Source organism: Cnephaeus nilssonii, assembly GCF_951640355.1.
Source record: "Cnephaeus nilssonii genome assembly, chromosome: 5".
Classification (NCBI taxonomy): domain Eukaryota; kingdom Metazoa; phylum Chordata; class Mammalia; order Chiroptera; family Vespertilionidae; genus Cnephaeus; species Cnephaeus nilssonii.
The window spans coordinates 30023510-30042807 of NC_137076.1; the positions used below are offsets into that span (position 1 = coordinate 30023510).

A 19298-nucleotide genomic window follows, 5' to 3' on the forward strand; every position below is an offset into this window, starting at 1 on the left:
TCTGGTCACTGAGGTCTTGGCTAGTAACTCCCTTTACCTGGCCGACCAGTGCCCCAGTCCCCAGATGTAGACAGACACCCGAAGAGAGGCACAGTGTCCCCACAGAGGGACGGTCTTTATCAGACAGTGGGCATGTAGATGGGTGAGGACCGCTGGCCCGTGGATGGGCAATAGGGTTCCAGGTCCCACTGCCGGTAGTTCTGGGTTGTGTAGAGCGGACGCTGCATTGCTGACAGGTAGGGCACGTAGTCCGACACCCGCCCCAGCGGCTTCACCCCGTATTGGTGCCTATTGACCACTGTGGGACAGGACCCAAGTCACCTCCTGGCTCCAGTTTCCTGGACCCAGGCAGTTTTACCCCCATCCCTTGGCCCCTGTGATGCCAGCCTCACCATATTCCTTGCCCCAGATGGGTCTGTCTTTCCACAGCATGGCCCCCCACCGCGTGCTGGGGGCCCTGTACTGAGCGGGCATGATGGGGTCATACCAGGCAGACTCCCGGAGGCACTGGGTTTGGTCTGCAGGGAGAGTGGGAGAGAAGGTCATCTTTGGCCCTTGACCTCCCCTTGGGGCTGGCGAGGGTCTAAGTGGGTGGCCAGGCACGCACCTGAGGGCATGCTGTGCTTCCGGTGGCTATGGCATCCATGCCAGTGGGCATAAGCCTCCCGGTAGGGGCTGTCCAGGGCCCTTGGGAGCGTGTACCAGGCTTCACGGGGGTCCGAATTGGTTAGGCCGGTGTACCATGTCTGGCCGGCAGAGTCACGTCCCATGGGTGTGTACTTCCAGCGCACTGCCTGCTTGATGGCTGGTGTCCAGCGGGGCCCCTCCAGGGACAGGTAATCATCACTAAGGGTCGAGGTAGGGGACAGAGGCTAAGCCTGTGGCTGTGCCCTGCCCCTCCCTGGGCCACAGCTTGCCCATCTCTAGAATGGGTCTTTAGCCCTCACTGCCACATGCTGTGACACGGAGGAGGGTGCAAAGGCCCAGCCCACACTGCAGAGGGCCTTCCTCCAGCCCCACTGGGCCATGTGTCCTCAGCACTGGACACTCCTGCCCAGGCTGGCGGGGAGAGGCCCCTCCTCTCTGCCACATCCTCCCCAGAACCCTCACTTAACCTTTCATCTTTTCTGGCCTCTCCCCCAAGGGACACCAGGGAGCGAGGATTTAAAAGCTCTGGCCACCCCTGTGGTCCCAAGCCCTTGTCCAGCCTCCTAGATGCACAGGCTCCTTCCTCAGGCAGCCCCTTGGTCCTCAGCTGAGTGAGTGGCTGAGAGCGAGCATGTGGGGTGCCCACCCAGTCATCAGGGCCCACTGGGAGAGAGGACAGGCTTCCACTTAAAGAACAAACTATGTAGCTATTCATCTGTGCCTGTTCCAGAGGGCATCTCTGGTGCCAGAGCCTGTCTAGGTTGAGAACACAAGCAAACTGAGAAAGTAGGTGGGGGAAGGATGAGGGAGACCACTCCAGGTGAAGGGAGTAACGTGCATCGGCTCTGGGGCAGCAGAGGATGGTTTAAGGAACAAAGGGCTGCAGTGCAGAGGTTTGTGGAAATGTGCTAATGAGGGGAAAACCAAACCTTAATGAGGTACCATTAAAACTAAAAAAAAAGCAGAGCCCTGACCAGGCAGCTCTGTTGGTTAAAGCACTGTCCCCACACGCCAAGATTTCCGGTTTGATCCCTGATCAGGGTACATACAAGAATCAACTAAGAATGTATAAATAAGTGGAACAATAAATTGACGTCCCTCCCCCCCATCTCTAAAATCAGTTTTTAAAAAAGGCAGAAAAAACAATGCTGTTCACGTGAAGCTGCAGGGACACTTGCTTAAGCATAAACCTCACATGGCAGTTCCTTCTGGAATGCATCCTAATAGCACCACTGCCCGAGGGACAAAGGTGTGCGTGTGCTCTAACCCAGTGAGCTCGCTCCTGGAAAGTCACCGGTGAACGAGATTGGCTGCCCCAGGACGCCTCAGCAGGACCGCTGACAAAACGCTGTTATCGCTGCCATGCACAGAGAACCTGGCTAGTTCTCCCTCCAGATTTAATAGGAGCATCAAAACTAGAAACGCACGGTCTCGTAAAAGGTGGGACGAGCCTGGTAGGTTCGGGAACATCAGTCTCAGAAACCTGGCAGACTGGACCTGCCACCAAAAGGGACATTTCAAGGTCACCTGGGGTACCCCACCCTTTTGAAACAAAGATTTCTAAACTACAAAATGCACATGGTTTGTAAAATGCAATTAAAATGCTCTAATGTAATATACAATGAACAGTGAGTATCCCTTTACCCCAGCCACCAGCCTGGACCTAATTTCTTCTTCCAGAAACGGGCAGTACACGCATGTGTCCCTGCTAGTACAGAATGTGGGAACTTGCACTGTTTCACATCTTTTTTTCCCCCCTTGTATATGGAGCGGCACAAAGAACACTCATAATTTTGTTTTTACGGCTGCAAAATAATCATAACTTATTCAAAAAGCCACTTACTAACGGGTACTCTACTGGGTTGAGCGTTCCTCCCAATTTACGTCCACCTGGAACCTCACAACATGAACTTATTTGGAAACGGGAACTTAGCAGATAGAACTTAAGATGAGGTCATAGTGGGGTAGGTGGGTCCTGGTGTCCTTATAAGGACGGGAATCTGGACACACACACAGGAGGTCGATAATGAAGGCAGGTGTCTACAAGCTGAGGGACAAAGAATTGCTAGTAAACCACCAGAAGCTAGGAGAAAACGGAACAGATCTTCTACCCTAGTCTCGGAAGGAACTAGCCCTGCTGACATCTTGATCTTGGATTTCTGGTCTCCAGAACTTGGGAGAGAATAAATTCCTGGTAATTAAGCTACCCAGTGTGTTACAGCAATCCCAGGAAACGCCCAGATACCTACTTTCTCAGTTTGCTGTGTGTGTGTGTGTGTGTTGTGCCCACAGTGAGGAATCTTGTGTGACTTGCGCCTCCTCCTCTCCCCACCAGTCTCCAAGCCTGCCTTGCTCTGACCATTAGCGGGGTGGGGGGAGGGGAGAGTACCCAGGTGCAGGTGGATGGGAGGTGCAGAGAGCAGACAAGTGAGGGTGCAGCACCAACATGCCTTTTTTTAAAGAATTAGACACTCGGGAAAAGCCAAAACAAATCCCATCACCCAATCCAGAAAGGCCGTGCCCGGGGGTCGGGTGGGCACTCACCTGTAGAGAGGTGGCGGGAAGTCCACTTCGAGGGTCCCCTGGGGGACATAGGACTGGGTAGCCTCCCGCCTCAGGGTCTGCATGTCTGCCTCTGGGTTCCTGGGTGCTCCTGCCTAGAAGGCCTGTGAGGCCATTGTTGAGCAACAAAGACCATTCTGGGTGTCCTGGCAATGCTGCTGGTAGCCTGGCTCCCATCCAGGTCACGCCCTCCTGCCCCCGCCGAGGGGCTGACAGAAGGTGGGGCCACACCTGGTGGCTTGGGCCTCAGTGCTCCCCCCTCCCCTCCCCACATCTCCACATGGGGGTCTCTGAGCCAGAGAGCTTCGGATGCTTAGGCCGGAACTGCCAGTCCCCAAGCCCTCCCTTCTCACCCACCCCATCCAGTCCTCATGTTTCATATTACATCAGAGCAAAAACCTGCAAACAAATGTTCATAGCAACATGATTCACAACCAGGAAGTGGAAACAACTAAATGCCCATTAAACAAAAGGGGTCCATCCATCCACACACGGAAATCTTCCTCAGCCATGAAGAGAAGTGCTACCACAATGGGGATGGGCCTTAAAACATGATGCTCAGGGAGAGAAGCCAGACACAAAAGCCACAGAGCGTGTGATCCATTTATGTGAAATGTCCAGAACAGGCACATCCAGAGACAGAAGGTGGGTTCATGGTTGCCAGGGGCTGAGGGTGACTACAAGTGGAGGTGTGGTTTTTTGGGAGGGCGATGGAAATGTTCTGGAATTAGAGGTGCTGTTTGCACAACATTGTGAATACACCAAATGCCACGGAATGTTCAGTTTAAGAAGTAAACATTAAGTTATGCATATTTTACCACAATTAAAAAGTATTAAAATCCACAATCTACCCTCTTTTCACCACCTCCACCTGGTCCGGGCCAATCACAGCCTCCTCTGTGGCCTCTCTGTGCCCCTGCACCAGTGGTCAAGTCTCCACACACCGGTTTTCCTTCTCAACTCAGTACAAGGGCTCCCACATCTCTCAGGGTGGAGACCCAGGTCCTGCCCACAGCCCACCCATGAGGCCCTGCAAGACCTGCCCAGGCCCCTCCCTCCTTGCCCTCACTTCCTCCCCTCGTCCCCTCCACTTGCTCACTCTGCTGTACCACAAGGGCCTCCTCACTGTTCTCCAACACTCCAGGAACTTCCTTTACACAGGCTGTAACGTCCTCTGCCAGATGTCTCCTGCTCTTCTTCGAACCCTTGCTCAAACGTCAGCTTTGTAGCAAGTCCTGGATCCGAAGCTGTCCTTTCCTAAAGCCTCCTTCTCTCATCACACAGCACACACCTCCCTCTCACCCAACAGAAGCCCCATGGGGGCGGGTCTTGGGGTCCGGTCCTTTTTGTTGTCCCCAGTGCCTCTCCCCCGGAGGGAAAGGCCTGCAGTGCTCCAGTCACAGGCAGCGGCAAGGTCCCGTCTCCGCCCTGGGCTCTGCCTCACCCTTTACCCGAAAAGCTACATTCAATAATCAAAGGATGCCTGACAGACCATGCCCCACTGCTGACCTCAGCCATGTCAGGTGGAGGTGGCAGCAGCGCCTGCTCTGCCTGAGAGCTCCTGTGCAGCCTGCAGCCCCCATAGGCCCTCCCTTCCCTGCCCCCATCTCACTGCCTGTGGAGACCACCACCCCACCCCAGCTGCAAGGATGGTGTGAATGCATGTTACCCTTATCCCTATGAGATCATGAGATCAGGGACACAGGCATCCCTCAAAGACAGCTCACCCAGGGCAGGTTGCTCACCACCTGTTAGTGACCTTCAGGCTGGTCTGGGGCCTGGGTATGTGCACACTGCAGCTGTCAGCCACCCAGCCAGATGGCAGCCAGCCCCAGCCGTGCATGAGCCCACACCTGGTATAATGGCAATGATACTGCATTAGATGAGACACAAGGCTCACTCTGCAGCCCCCCAGACCCGAAGGCTGGGGAACACACATTCCTCTCTGTTGTCTCAACTCCCAGGCGTGGGTCCTACACACAGAGCCAGCTCCTGGGCTCTTCGGCAGCTATAAAGGGTGAGGATGTGGTAGGGTAGAATTGTTTTCTTATTTAAAAAAAGACTCAAGCAAAAATAACATGATGACCAATCGAAACACACACATCTATGTACACTGTCCTTGCTTGAGGGTATGGCACACAGATGCTGGGATGGGGCAGGGTCCCACCCTTCCCCAAATCCAAGCAGGTCCAGCTGGTCACCCCTCCGAAATGAAGGCTTTAAAAGCTGTGATTCCTGTCACCCCCAGGCGTGGTGGGGTGGGCCATGCCCTTCTCTAATGAGCCTTAAACATTTCTGGGACCCATCTACAAAACACAGAACAATCCAAAGAAAAGTCACAAATACATATATACACATGCACACACATGGCTGACTGCGGGGGAACACTAAAGGAGGGGGACCTAGAAGCAGAGCCAGAGTGACCTCCACCCCACCCCAGGCCTGCTCTGCCTTCTAGCCACACCTGGGTTCACCTCTCTCCCTCCAATTTCTCCAGGTCTGGAAGAGAGGTGGTACCCAGCGTGGCCAGAGGACAACAGGGTGGGAGCAGGAACAGAGGACACCTGGAAAGCTTCTGGGGGACCGGTGGTTGCCCCCTCCCCTCGCTTTCCTCTCTGGCTTCCCCGTGGTCATAGGCATGGTGGACAGGACACATGGGGAAGGAACCTGGGAGGAGGGTGAGGCACCACCCTCAGGCCACCTAGATCTGTACACCCATCAAGCCCAGGAACCGTCGTCCCGCTGGTGACAGAGCTCAGCTGTGTCGCCATCAGTGACAAGGACAGTGCAGGGTCAGGGCAAGCTCGTGCTGACAATTGGACCCAACTTCAGTTTTCCTGGAACAAGTCCATCTCGAGATGACCTCCTCTGGTGCACAGCCTGCCTGGGCCTGCTCCCGATGCCTGGCCCCTAGCAGTCACTGGGATAGCTGCCAGCGGAGGGACAGCAGAGGTGGCCGCAAAGAGACCTATCAGGAGTGTCCTGTGGATCCACGGGCTGACCTGAACCGTCCTGCTGCTGGGCCCTCCCCTGGCTGACTGGCTTGGCATCCAGCTGTTCCTCCCGTCGCAGACGTGGGCAGTGGCAGTACTGGTGAACCCAGGCTTCTGGGAAGAGCATGCACCTCAACAAAGTGATGATGGACACAAAGGGAAGAAGGTGGGGTCCAGGGAGGCGTCCGTCCCCATCCGAGTGTAGACGGTCAAAGCTGGGGCCTTGGGGCCACCTGGTGTGAAGGGAGCCGGAACCCCGCATGCCTGCTGGTGCCCGACCACATCCCCACCCCAAACACCGCTGACAGGGTTCGCAATCAGGCTTTAATGAGAATCTTCAGGGTCTCTCTGGGCCCGGCTCCCCGCCCACCCCGGCTGCTTCCTCTGGGAACATGTGCAGGAGGGAGGGTCATGCACGTGATGACAGGTGGTGGTCCTCTGCCCTGATGGCTGGGCCGTGGTTTACCGGATCCTGGTGAAGAGGTTGAGGACAGACACAGATTCCTGCAGGGCACACAGGAGAGAAAGCTGAGCCCGCAGCTGGAGGGGAACAGAGGCTTCGGGCCAGAGGAGGAGCACTGAGTAGGCACCATTGTTTCCTGGCACCCTGGCTGGGGGTGCAGAGCAATGCAGGAGCAGTTAGAGGGGATGCAGGCAGTCCCAGGGGCAAGTTACAGCAGAGTCTGAACAGGGCTGCTCAGGTAGCAGTGGGGGACGGCCCCCAGGATAGGCTGAGGGGATGCGCATGGGGGAACACCTGGCGCTGATACCGACCCACTTTACCTTTGTCGAACGAGTTTTGCTAAAGACATTCCAGAACCTCAGGGTTTCGTCTCCAGCACCAGTGACGATGGCCTCTCCATCAGGGGACATGGCCTGCAGGAGAGACCCTCACTGTTCTTGTGCCTTGCAGTTGGTCCCATGAATGGAGTCAATGACGGAGGACAGGTGCAGGGGGGCCGGGGCCCCACCAAAGCCAAAAACACAGGACGCCCCAGCCCCTACTCTACTCTGTGCACTTGAGCAAAGGACCTGACAGTTTAAGCACAGCACATTTCTTCTGGAAAGAAAGAAAACACTTGAGGAGGGATGGAGAGGGGCTCCTGTCCCCAGGCCCTGCAATAGGTTATCTGATGAACTGTCCTCAGAGGTTTTCCGAGTAGTTGGATGGGGGTTAATTGTGCTTCATCATGAAGATAAACTAATGTGTGGAGATTCTCAGGAGGGCACAGCTGCCCTTCCTCACAGAGCTGGGGAGTTCAAGAAAGTAGATTCAAAGTGATGACACAATTAATGTTTGAAAGCAGAACATGGGAGCAGGCCTGGACGACCCCACCCCCACCCCACAGGCCCAGCTGAATCTGCACCCCGCCTTCCCAGGGGCCCAGTGCTGGGTCTGGGACCCACCAGTGCCGACTCACCAGGTACAGAACTCGGTAGGAGTGCCCGGTCAACTTGGCCACCTGGGTCAGGGACGGGTACTTCCAGACCAGGATCTGGTTCTGTGAGTATCCATGTGTGCTAACCTGCGGGATGTAGAAGGCACCGTCACAACCTGGGCTCCCCTCCCACCACCCCAGGGCTCAGACGCAAGGTGTCCACTCCCCCTGATACACCCACTGAAGAGCAAGGACACCTGGGACCTGCCCAGCCCCCCCTTGCCCCCAAACTCTGGTTGATGATGGTGACAGGGAGCTACACTGTACCCAGAGCTCAGCCAGCCTCTGCTGGTGGTCACAGGCATAGACACCCAGATTAGGGGCAGGTACTTCCAGACTGATCTGGGTGACAGGGTCCTGGCTTCACCCTAGGACCCCAGGGAAGGCATTGCCGGGGCCCAGGGCTCCTGCTCCAGAACCTTCTTGTGCACACCACAAAGGCCCTGCCATGGCACTCACCAGCTCATTGGCGTGCTTGGACCAGGCCAGGTTGCACACCTGGGAGCCTGTGTCGATGCACTGCAGTGGCTGCCCTGTGAGCGTGTTCCAGAAGCGGATGCAGCGGTCCGCCGTGCCGCCGCCGGATGCCAGAAGCCCATGCTGATGTGGGGACCAGGCTATGGCTTTCACGGCTGCCAGGTGCTCTGTGTACTGCTGCACAGGACTCAAACTCGAGTGGTTCCAGACCAGCAGCTGGGGGGGCAGGGGTGGGGGGCGGCAGCAGCTGTTAGGCCCTCCAGCGGCTGTGGCCCCTGGGCAAGCCCTCAAGGGGAGGATGAATGGCTTCACTCCAACCCATCATGGTCCTCCCTCAGGGCATACCCTTGTCACCCCTGCTCTGTGGATGAGCAGGGGCGGGGTGTGGATGTCCCTTTGCAGGTGGCCCTGCAGCCGCCGCTCTGACTGCAGGGGCGGGGTGCGGATGTCCCTTTGCTGGCTGAGTGGATAAGATAATCCCCGGATAATGAGGGGCCCAGGGCATCTACCTTGTTGTCATTGCCTCCTGAGGCAAGGAGCTGGTGGTCCGTGGACCACTTGAGCCCGCACACCTCCTGCCGGTGGCCCTGCAGCCGCCGCTCCGACTGCAGGGGCGGGGTGCGGATGTCCCTTTGCAGGATCATGCGATCCCGGCTCCCAGATGAGAGCTGGTCGGCATTCCAGGCCAGCGCTCCTGGAGACCAGAAGGCAGGGTGAGGCCGAGGCCTGGCCTCTCGGAAACAGGGTGCGCTGGGAATCACTCCCACCCACTGGGATTACAACCCCACCAGGACCTTGGGCTCCTCACCAACTCGTGCCGTGTGGCCTTCTAGCATGGAGAGCTTCTTTCCCGCAGCTGCATCCCAGATCTGCACAAAGCCCTTGTGTGTGCCGACGGCCACCAGGTTCCCCTAGGACAGTGGTCGGCAAACTCATTAGTCAACAGAGTGGCAAACCGCGGCTCGTGAGCTGCATGTGGCTCATGAGCCGCGGTTTGCCGACCACTGCCCTAGGACCAAGGACCCGGGCGAGAGCAGGCATCAGGCCCTGGTGTGAGGACCCAGCCGCCCTGGGTTCTCCCCTAACCGCTCCTTGCATGTCCCTTCTGATCAAGGTGACACCCATCTTGTCCTGGAACTTACTGGGGAGATGGTCACACAACACATGGGTTTGTCAAAATCAGCAAACACACACTTAAGACCCATGCACTTCAATGTGTGAACTTGCCTGCCTGAGCCTGGCCTGCCCCCTGGCTGGGGTAAAGGATGGGGCTCTGAAGGACTGCGGTCAACTCTATGTCTGTGGGGGGAGTCCTGCCAGCAACCCTGTCACTGTAACAGTCTCTACCAGGCTGGGGACAGGCAGGATGCAGACATCACTCTGGTTCTCCCAGGCCCCCAAACACTGCCAAGGACCCTTGCCAGCAAGGCCCTGTCAGACCTCCCCTGCCCAGCCCAGGAATGAACCCTGTATACTAACCCGCTCAGACCAGCCCACGGAAGTCACCGAGTCCCCTTCCACAGAGAGGTCACAGAGCCGGGTCACCTGGGGGAAGGAGGGAGCGGTCGGTGTGAGCTGACGTGCTGCCCGCTGATCCTTCAAGGCCCCAACTGTCCATTCGTTCATTCATCCATCTGTTTATTCATTCAGTCACACCTCAGGCCTATGGGCACTGGTGTTAATTCTGGGACCTGAGATAATGATGCTGGGGTGCCCAGGAGACTGCAGGCTGCAAGGGGACACATGCAGCACAGGGATGAGTGACTGGAAAGTCTGGGGAGGGATGCTGGGGAGGTGACGAGGGCATCACACACCGGGGGGTGCTTCCCTCTCTAGGGGGCATCACACCTTCTTTTGGTGATTAATGCATCACCACCTGCATTAATCTCTGAAAACATCCCACCCTGGCAGGCATGTCTGAGCCCATGGTGGGCCTAGCAGCACCTCAGAGTTAGTGCTGAGGGTGGGGTGCGGCAGCCCCCAGGCTCAGCCAGGCCCCAACACCCATTTCCGCTCCTCTGCAGACACAGGCAGAGGTGGAACTCAGGCAGAGAGTAAGGACTACTGGTCATTACAGGAGACAGCCCGCAGCAGAAGGGCCTCCACTCATACCTGCTGACTATTCCTGAGTTCAGTCTGTACTTGGAGGGTGGGCCTAGGTGTGAGAGGTTGGCCAGGCTCTGGAGCACCCAGCCACACTTATTCTTCATATGGGCCAGCCCGACTCAATGACTAGAGGAAGCCACCCCACACCCCTGAGGCACACACACATGCAAGCACTTGGCCACACACTTCTAGGCACTGGAGCACCCACCTGGCTGGTGCAGGCGCTCCACAGGTACACGCAGGTGCCCAGCCCCACACTGAGCACATTGAGAGATGACCAGTCCACCAGGTTCAGGTAGAAGTCGTCCTGCAACTCAGGTGCATCCAGAACCTTGAAGGGGATCTTGGAGATCTTGCGGGTGGGTTTCCGTGGTGATCGCAATAACTTCTGACTGTAGGGAGAGCCCGAGACGGTGATTTTCTGTCAATCAGCCACGTGGTTATCATTACGCTTTGGCTAATGTTACTACCCCTGGTTCACATTAGTTCTTGGCATATCCCCTCCCGCTCATCTTGCCCTTCTGCCTGAAAGATCCCAAAACTGTGGGTGACCCCCATGGACACAAGGCCCTTTGCCCTTGGGTGTTTGGCCACCCCAAGCCTCAACAGCCACACTGTCCCCTCTGCTTGGCACCTCCTCCAGAGAGCCCTCCCTGACTCCCCTATCCCCCAGTCTGGACCCAAAACCTTCAGGCTGACAGTGTGCCAGAGAGGGGTCCTAAGACTAACTGCAGCTCTCATGTACTGCCCGGCTGTTCACCCTGCCCTGTCCCCACCCTTAAAGACCCTGAACTCACCTTTTGTTACTGACTGGCGACAAGGAGTAGGGAGACACATCATTTCCGTCATCAGGGCTCGAGCGCTTGGTACTGAGGGAATACTGGAGGGAGCATGGACACATACCTACTGAGTGGACACTGTGGCCCCACAGCTCAGGAACCTCAGACTCAAAGCTTGGGTGGTTGGGTGGCAGAGTGGGGGTGGTACTCACCCTAACCAGAAGATCTCTAACTAGGGGTGTCCTGGGTTCCGGAAACTCAGAAAAGCAAACCAGGACCCCTCTAGGTGTGACTGCCAGCATGCTCCTGCCCCCTCACAGCCACCAGCCCCTCAGCCATCCTGAGGGACTAGAAGTCAGGCTCTTTCCAACACTGCCAGGGGCCCCCGTGACCCGGGCGGGCTTGGACATGCTCTGTGGGGTGGCTCTGCTGAGGCCACTGTCCCTTCACCCTGCACCTGAGCACCTGCCCCCGTTACCTTTGTCTCAGCAGATGCCAAGGAGGGCCACAGGGCAAGCCTCGGAGTTAAAGGGGCCTGGCCCTGCCTTCTCCCACCCCCTCTGGGGTTCAAGGCCCCCAGCAGGGCTGGTGTGTGGAGGAGGAGGAACCTAGGGAGGCTGAGACTGGTCTCCTGGAGGAGCCTCCACACGGCACAGGCGGCCAGGGATGAGGGCTGGGCCTGGATCAGTCATGGAGGATAGGGGCCTCTGTCCCCAGCAGGAAGCATCGGTCAGTGCGGGCCTGGCTGGCAGGCTCACCGTGAACAGGCCCTTCTTCTCGGGCGTGGAAGGCTGCAGCCTGCGGTCCTCCGTCTGTGGGTCCTGCACCTTCTCAATGCCGGCCCCGAGCAGCTCATTCTTCAGGAGGGCTGAGTAGGCCAGGCCATCTGCAGGCACCAAACACAGTGAGAGGCTGGGATGGGACCAGGCGAGGGGGTGAAAGAAAGAGGGTGTCTGTGGCCCTGACTCCTGACCTTTGCCATTGTCCGAGGTGGCATCCTTGGCTTTCCGGTTCTGGCTGGGAGATTTCTCATTTTCCTGCGGGAGAGGGAAGGATGGGGGTAGAGGGAAGGAGGGGTGAGCCAGAATGGCGTGGCCCCGCCCCAGGCTTCTCCCCTGACCCTCCCTGTCCTCTGTCCTCACATTGATCCTGTGGAAATTGACACTCCAGTTGGCGCCCGCTCTTGAGGGGATGAAGCGGTCCCCATGCTTGCTGGGGGAGGACACGGGGGAGTTGGTAGGTGTCAAGGTCCGCCGCATCTCTGAGACCTAAAAGGATGGCAGGGTGGAGTTGGGTGCCTCAGAGCCACAGCCTGACCCACCACCCTACCTGCTGCCTTTGGTCTCTAGCCACGGACCCAGGGGTTCAATCTTGGAAACCCAAGGGGCAGAGGTAAAACATTTGGGTAAATAACTCATATGCTGGACCTGCTGGCAGCTTTGTGAGGCAGAAGAGGCCAGGGAGCAATAGAGCCCAAGACATCAGCACACTACAGGTGGCTTTATATTTCTAAGCTGACAGTTTATTCCCTGAGCACTGAGAACCTGCTGCCCCGCCACCTCTATTTCCTGCACATGGGGATGATCTTCTCCCAGAGAACAATAACCCAACCACCCGAACCGAGACGTGAAGGTGGGTGCACAGCTTCCAGCCAACCCTCTGACCCCAACTCAATTATCTGGCGAATGTCCTTAATCTATAAGCAATCTGCTGTGGGTTGAACTGTGTCCTCCAAAAGCATACGTTGAAGTCCTAGGCTCTAAAATGAATGCCTCGTATCCTTATTAGAGTCAGAGATACCCACACAGAAAAGGGAACATGAAAATGAGGCAGAGACTCAAGTGATGGATCTAAAAGCCAAGGACTGCCGGCAAAACCAGAAGGATCTTCCCCAGACCCCTCAGCCCAGTCACCCCTGCCCCATGGGCTCCTGGGTCCCAGTACCCTGACCTCCTCCCACGCCCGCCTGGCCAACCCAGGCCAACTCTCCTGCACAGGCTGTGGGGCCAGGGCTGAACCCCAGCTTTGTGTTGCTGGGCCCGTCACTGCCCTGTTGGGAAAATGGGAAGGTGGCTCACATTCCCTCATCCCCCAGTCCAGGGGTCCTCAAACTACGGCCCGCGGGCCACATGCGGCCCGCCGAGGACATTTATCCGGCCCGCCGGGTGTTTTTGCCGCCGCTGCCTGTCGGGCTTAGCAGCCGACTCGTCCCGGGCCCGCAGTGCGCATGTGTGGAATGTGCGCCGCACTCTCCGACTCCCCTCCTTCTCTCTGAGGGACAGTGAACTGGCCCCGTTTAAAAAGTTTGAGGACCCCTGCCCCAGTCAGTCCTGACTATGGCCCAAGAGAAGCGCTGGTGCCCTCTGCAGGCCAGGAGGCACAGGCCCTGTAAAGAATAAGGGGCCTCCAGCAGGAGGAGGGCAGGTGCACTGCAGCTCTGGTGGCTGTGGTGCTGTCACGAGGGAGGCGTTCTGGGGAGGATGTGTTTTTCACTGCACAGCACCTCCCTCTTTTGCTGAGGGCTGAAGCCCTGTGGCCAACCATACCCCTCACCCCATCTCCCCACCAGCTCCACCGGGCCAGGCCCGCACTGGCAGGGTGACCACCGGCTACTCACACACGGCATCGTATTCTCGTTCTGGATGACAATCTGCCGAAGGAGGCGCCGCTCATAGTCCTGGTCCATGGTGAGGCAGGGCAGGTACGGCTGCCGGCCAAGTCAGGCCACCAAGTCCAGCCAGCAAAGTGAGCCTGGGGCAGGAAGGGCAGGACAGCTCAGCACCAGGGGGCAGCAGCCCTCACCACCACCCGGTTCCCACAGAACATTCTCAGGAATGGCCAAGCTTCCCTACCATGTGGCAGGTCCTCCCGCCCAGGGGCCCAGAGCTTGGGCGTGGCCTACCCCAGAGGCCTTGGGAGTCACAGGGAGACACAATCTGGACAAACAGGACTCCTCTCTGCTTCCTCTGTGGGGCCTTCTGACAGGACCCTCACTTCTGTCCTGTTTAGGGCAAGGCTGCCCCTATCCCTGACCCCCAAGGGCTTACCCCAAGTCCCCCGCTCCTCCAACCCAGGCCTCCATCTCATTGCCTTCTTTCTTCAGACCCTCTAAGGCAAGAGCCATCCGAGGAACCATTTCCCTGGCTCCTTGGCTCCTGGCCCCAAGAAGGAGGCATGGGGCTGGGCATGGGTTGGGGCTGTACCAGGGAGGGTCAATACACAAAACAGGTGTGGGTCAATACACTCCACAGGAGTCTGCCAGAGCTGACTGGGCCCCAGGCCCTATGCAGGCACTTGAACCCCAGGGCCAGGCAGACCAGGTTGTGACCCAAGGAAATTGGCCTCCAGCTTCTACCCAGCTCCCACTGAACTCCACCCAATCTGGGGAGGCCTCTGTGAGGAAGTGGAGTGAGAGAGCACCAGCAAAAGGAGGCTGGAGGACAATATTCTAGAGGGACGGGCAGACCTGAGGAGAAAGGGCTTTCTGCATCCCAGGATGGGGCAGAAGTGAGTGGCAGCCTCAGAAAGAAGGGCTGTTCTTTATGGCAGGGATGGCCAACTGGGACCCAGGGACAAACCAGACCCACAGCCATAGTCTGGCTGCTTTCAGAAGAGAACGTTTGCCAGTCCTGCCTCCCCTCAAGGCACTGCAGAGCATGGAGGGTAATGCAGGTTTCCAGGACAGAGCCTGGCACAGAAGGGGTTCAGCAGACTGCAGCTTCTTGCTGTGGGCCTGCCCTGTGCCCCAGAACCCTGGCAGTCACTGTCGCTCTACTCCTCTGGCTGGAGCCCAAAGGCCCACGCTATGAGATATTTAGGCAGGTCTGCCTAAATTCTATTCTCAAATCCCCAATGACCTCTCTGATGAATTCCTGGCCCAACCCGGAGACCATGCATACTGTGTGGCTGAAGCACCAGCTCTAGCCCGTCAGGTACTTGTCCCTCACATGTCGTTACTGCACACACGGGAATGCCTTGATGTGGCCCAGTCCCGAAGCCAGTTGCTTGGTCAAAACGCAGGACATAGCCATTGGTTCCCACAGTGTGTTCCCGCCACCTTCCACATTAGCGAGCTTGCATGTTTTATCTCATGCTCCCCCCCACAGCATCGTGAACTAGGTGCCCACACCCTCATGCAGATGAAGATGTGAAGACTGAGTGAGGGGCAGCAACACCACCAGTGCGCCCATGGCCCTCCCTCCACAGCCTGGGGCTCCTGTGAGCCTGTGCTAGCTTGGAGCCCCAAGCCCCTGTCCAAACCTCAGTAGACCAGCTTTGATGAGAAAAGTAGGACCACAGCACCTCAGCACCCCTCAATCTTGGCTAAACCTCTGGGAGCAGCCATCCCTTCTTGGCTACATTCTTCCTGCTCCCTCCACCTACCCTGCTGTAACAGAGGTCCCAGACACATTTTGGTCCACTGTAGCCACAGGACAGAGTCGCCTGAAGGCGTTGATGATGGCTTCAGGCCTTCCTTACCTCTCTGGGGACTGGGGCCACATCCTCAACCTCCTCCGACTTCCTGCCAGCCTAGCCTGGCCCTGCCTGGCTCAAAGTCCACCACTGGCTTGCCCCAGAATGTACCTGCGCCTCCCTTCCCCCTTCAGATTCTCCCAAAAGCCCAGGTCTTGCCCAGCAACCCCCCTCCACACACATGTGCCCTCACCACACTTGACCACTCCTGTGGCAGCACAGCCGTACTTGGGACACAGAGATGCCTGTGTCTGTCTGAGAGTCTGTCCCAGATGGAGACTCCTGTTCAAAAGGACAGTTTCCCAAGGGCAGACCCAAATCATCTCGACCACGGCACCAGGCTGCATGCAAACAGAACTGAGCTCTAGGTCCACCCTGACCGAGCATCCTGTAGCCATGGCTCCATTCTAGTAAGTTCCAACAGCCAGTGGGCACTTTCCCAGATGTGGACCAGTTGGCTGTACCCACCACTTTGCAGACAAAAAAACAACAAAGCTCAGAGAGGCTGGCTAACTTCCCCCACTGGCCCTGCCTGGGCCACATTGGCCACCCGCCAGTGAGCTCTCAGGAGATAAGGTGGTTGGAGGCTGTCTTGGTCCCTGTGCTTAGAGTTGCCCCTCTCCATGGCTTCCAAACATACTGTTGCTGAAAGTGAACTATTCCAGACAAAGTCAATAGCTCACTCTCCCCAGGCAGGCAGGCTCAGGACCAGTGGGATATGGGGGAATGAGAGGCCTCCCCAGGAAAAAACCCTAGGGGCCTCATATCAGGGACTGGTCACCCTATGGGTGACAGTCCTGTAAACCTCTAGGTCAGATGAATTCACTTCCCATGGAGACCACCTCCATTCACAGACCAATGGCACCACGTTGAGGCCAGCAGGGCTAGTCTGTTTCAGGATAGCAGGCCCCCCGACAATAGCTTAGATGCACTCTGCACCTCAAAAATTAAGCAGAGCCCCAAATGCTGCAGTCATCTCAAGAGACACAGAGTGAAAGACAGGTTTCCCAGGACGAGTTAAGAGGCGAAGTGCCATATAGCTGGTGGTGTGCTGAATGAGTCCAGAACGAATGTCCAGAGTGGCACACTCACCTGTCATCAGATCAGTTGCCCCTGTCTGCCCGCTACACTGATGTGGCCACTTACAGAAGCCCGTACAGTGGGCAGCGTCTCACCATTAGACATGGAGCCTGAGGGCCAGAGAGGTTCCAGACTGCCCACATGTGTAGGGCACTAGTCCCTAGACCCGTGGACATATCACCTCATGTGGCAAAAGGAACTTTGCAGATAAAATTAAGTCAAGGCCCCTGAGATAGGGGATGATCCTAGATTCCCCAGAGGGCACAGTGTCAACACGTGGTCCTTGTAAGAGAGAGGCATCAGGGTCAGAGTGAATGATGAAAGAGCTGTGCTGCTGGCTGTGAAGATGGGGGAAGGGGCCGAGAGCCCAGGATATGGAAAAGGCCAGAAATTATTTTCTGCTGGAGCCTCACGAAGGACCAGCCCTGCCCACACCTGAGTTTAGTCCCGTGTTGGACTTCTGACCTCCAGAACTATAGAGATAATTTTGTGGGTTTTGGGGTCAGTTTTGGTTTTTAATTTTCATTTTTGCTAATCCTCCCTCAAGGATATTTTTCCATTGCTTTTTAGAGAGAGTGGAAGGGAAGGGGAGAGACACAAAGAAACATCGATGTGAGACAGACACATCCAGTGGCTGCCTCCTGCACTAGTCCCAACCAGGGCCGGGGATTGAGCCTGCAACTAAGGTACATGACCTTGACAGGAATCAAACCTGGGACCCTGCCCTGACCGGTTTGGCTCAGTGGATAGAGCGTCGGCCTGCAGACTCAAGGGTCCCAGGTTCGATTCCGGCAAGGGCATGTACCTCGGTTGCGGGCACATCCCCAGTAGGGGGTGTGCAGGAGGCAGCTGATCAATGTTTCTCTCTCATTGATGTTTCTAGCTCTCTATCCCTCTCCCTTCCTCTCTGTAAAAAATCAATAAATTAAAAAAAAAACAAAAACCTGGGACCCTTCAGTCCACGGGCCGACACTATTCACTAAGACAAACCGACTAGGGCCATTTCTGTTGTTTTAAGCAACCAAGTTTGTGGTGACTTGTTATAGCAGCTGCAGGACACCCACTAGGACAGGGCAGAGAAGGCAGGGCCCATGCTGCAGCCTTCCTTCATGGGTCCTTCTGGGGGGTGGCTGCTGAGAGGGTTCCTAAGATGCTTGTGCTCAACACAGGCCTTTTCTCTGCCCAGTCCCATGTGGCCCACTGTGGATAGCCAACCAATCCTCTGTCTCCATCATCCCCTCTCTCCATAACCCCATTCCCCACCCCCCTGACTCCCAAGACCCCTTCGTCTGCCGGAGAGGCAGTGGGTCTTCATTCTGCCAAAAGGCACTTTTGCTGACTGTCTGCCCAGAGGCCTGAGGCAGGTACCAGGGTTAAGCAGGCAAGAAGACGGACATGTCACCCTCCTGAGCTCCTTTTGTGTCAGGAGCAGCAAGCCAGAAACATGGAACTAGGTGAAGAACAATTCTGGGTGGTGGTACCTGCTACCAGGAAGCACATTTTAGAAGTGGCTCCAACATTCAGCTGTCAAAGTAAGGGCAAGTTGGAGGGAGTAGAGGGGGCACTGGATCCCAGCACCCAGCCTGGAATGTCTCTCCAAGACCAGGCACCCACAGAGGGACCCATGGGATGCCGGCACAGTGGAGGGGCTCCAGAACTAACTCGTCCCAGGCTCTGACCTGGTTAATGCAGGTAACATCCCCAATGGGGTGAGCCTTCCTGGTGGCCAGCAGGGATGTCACTCTTATTTCTAAATGGACCTGCTACCTTCGGAAGCACCCCACCCAGACACACCTCATCAGGTTTTCTTGATGAGGAGGTGGAGGTAGACAGACAAGATGGGCACATGTGGGGAAGCATGGGACTTGGTTGGAAAGTCTGTAAGGAGGATTCTCTGAAAGGTCAGAGGTCTCTGGGGGACCTTGCTGAAGGTGCAGACCCTGCCTTGACTTTTCCAAACAAGTCTGAGCCCCCGGGTGTTTACTTAGACATGTCCTTGCTTAAAAGACATTACAGATGCATGTGTCTTCTCAAGGATGCTTACCCTGCTGATAGCATCTAATAGTTAATTTTAGTACAAGCTGTTGTTACAAGAAAAGCCTAAGGAGGCAGGCAATCGAGGCTGTTTTTGGCTCCTTATGCCAACCAGTCCCTTAGCCTCTCTTCCACAGAAACATGTGTCAGAGTAATCATTCATCCGTCACTCAGGGTCTGTTGGTCAATCGCGGCAGGCACAGACCAAGATCTCAGGAGAGTGATAACTAGAAGGTCAAATCAGCCACAAATTCACACCCAAGCCGCGTGACCTGGGAAACACAAACACACAACCAGGCCTGCCCACCAGCCCAGAGACCCTGCTCCAGCCTGACCTTGGAACTAAGGCCTGGAGCTCAGCCAGTGTGTAGACTGGCTCATTCCAGAGAGCTGAGACCTCAGGGGACACGGAACTTCAGCTTGGGGACTCTCCTCTAAGATCGCTGCTTGCTGCACCACAGAAGAACAAAAGACTCCCAAGCTGTAAGAGAAAAGTCTGGTCAATTCATCACCAGAGAAATGAAAAGTGTCTGCAAGGCAAACACACCACAAACAATGTTTAAAAAAAAGACAACAGGGCCCTGGTCGGTGTGGCTCAGTGGGTTGCGTGTCATCCCATGCACCAAAAGGTTTGCTGGTTCAATTCCTGTTCAGGGCACATGCTGAGGTTGCAGGCTCAATTCCCAGTACAGACTGCAGGAGGCAGC

General features: G+C 56.5%; 2 protein-coding genes across 4 annotated transcripts in view; both read right to left on the bottom strand.

The window, feature by feature from the left end:
- Positions 1-84: 84 nt before the first annotated feature.
- Positions 85-3577, bottom strand: TEKTIP1 (tektin bundle interacting protein 1). Its single transcript, XM_079771849.1, is given in 5 exon segments — positions 85-307; positions 310-369; positions 372-518; positions 608-846; positions 3193-3577. Coding segments are annotated over 5 exon segments (717 nt in total). The 5' UTR covers positions 3276-3577; the 3' UTR covers positions 85-119.
- A 1269-nt stretch (positions 3578-4846) lies between these two features.
- Positions 4847-19298, bottom strand: part of FZR1 (fizzy and cell division cycle 20 related 1) — a 41853-nt gene continuing 27401 nt past the window's right edge. Inside the window, exons 2-15 of one of the 3 annotated variants that reach the window (XM_079771840.1) lie at positions 18927-19072; positions 13622-13755; positions 12147-12272; positions 11978-12041; positions 11763-11890; positions 11023-11105; positions 10434-10617; positions 9599-9664; positions 8928-9030; positions 8629-8813; positions 8102-8335; positions 7625-7729; positions 6978-7079; positions 4847-6707 (exon numbers count right to left, since the gene is read on the bottom strand). In XM_079771840.1, coding sequence (XP_079627966.1) covers positions 6666-6707; positions 6978-7079; positions 7625-7729; positions 8102-8335; positions 8629-8813; positions 8928-9030; positions 9599-9664; positions 10434-10617; positions 11023-11105; positions 11763-11890; positions 11978-12041; positions 12147-12272; positions 13622-13690 — 1491 coding nt within the window. In that variant the 5' untranslated portion in view covers positions 13691-13755; positions 18927-19072 and the 3' untranslated portion in view covers positions 4847-6665. The remainder of the gene's footprint in view (positions 6708-6977; positions 7080-7624; positions 7730-8101; positions 8336-8628; positions 8814-8927; positions 9031-9598; positions 9665-10433; positions 10618-11022; positions 11106-11762; positions 11891-11977; positions 12042-12146; positions 12273-13621; positions 13756-18926; positions 19073-19298) is intronic. The other 2 variants (XM_079771839.1, XM_079771841.1) reach the window with 2 other exon arrangements.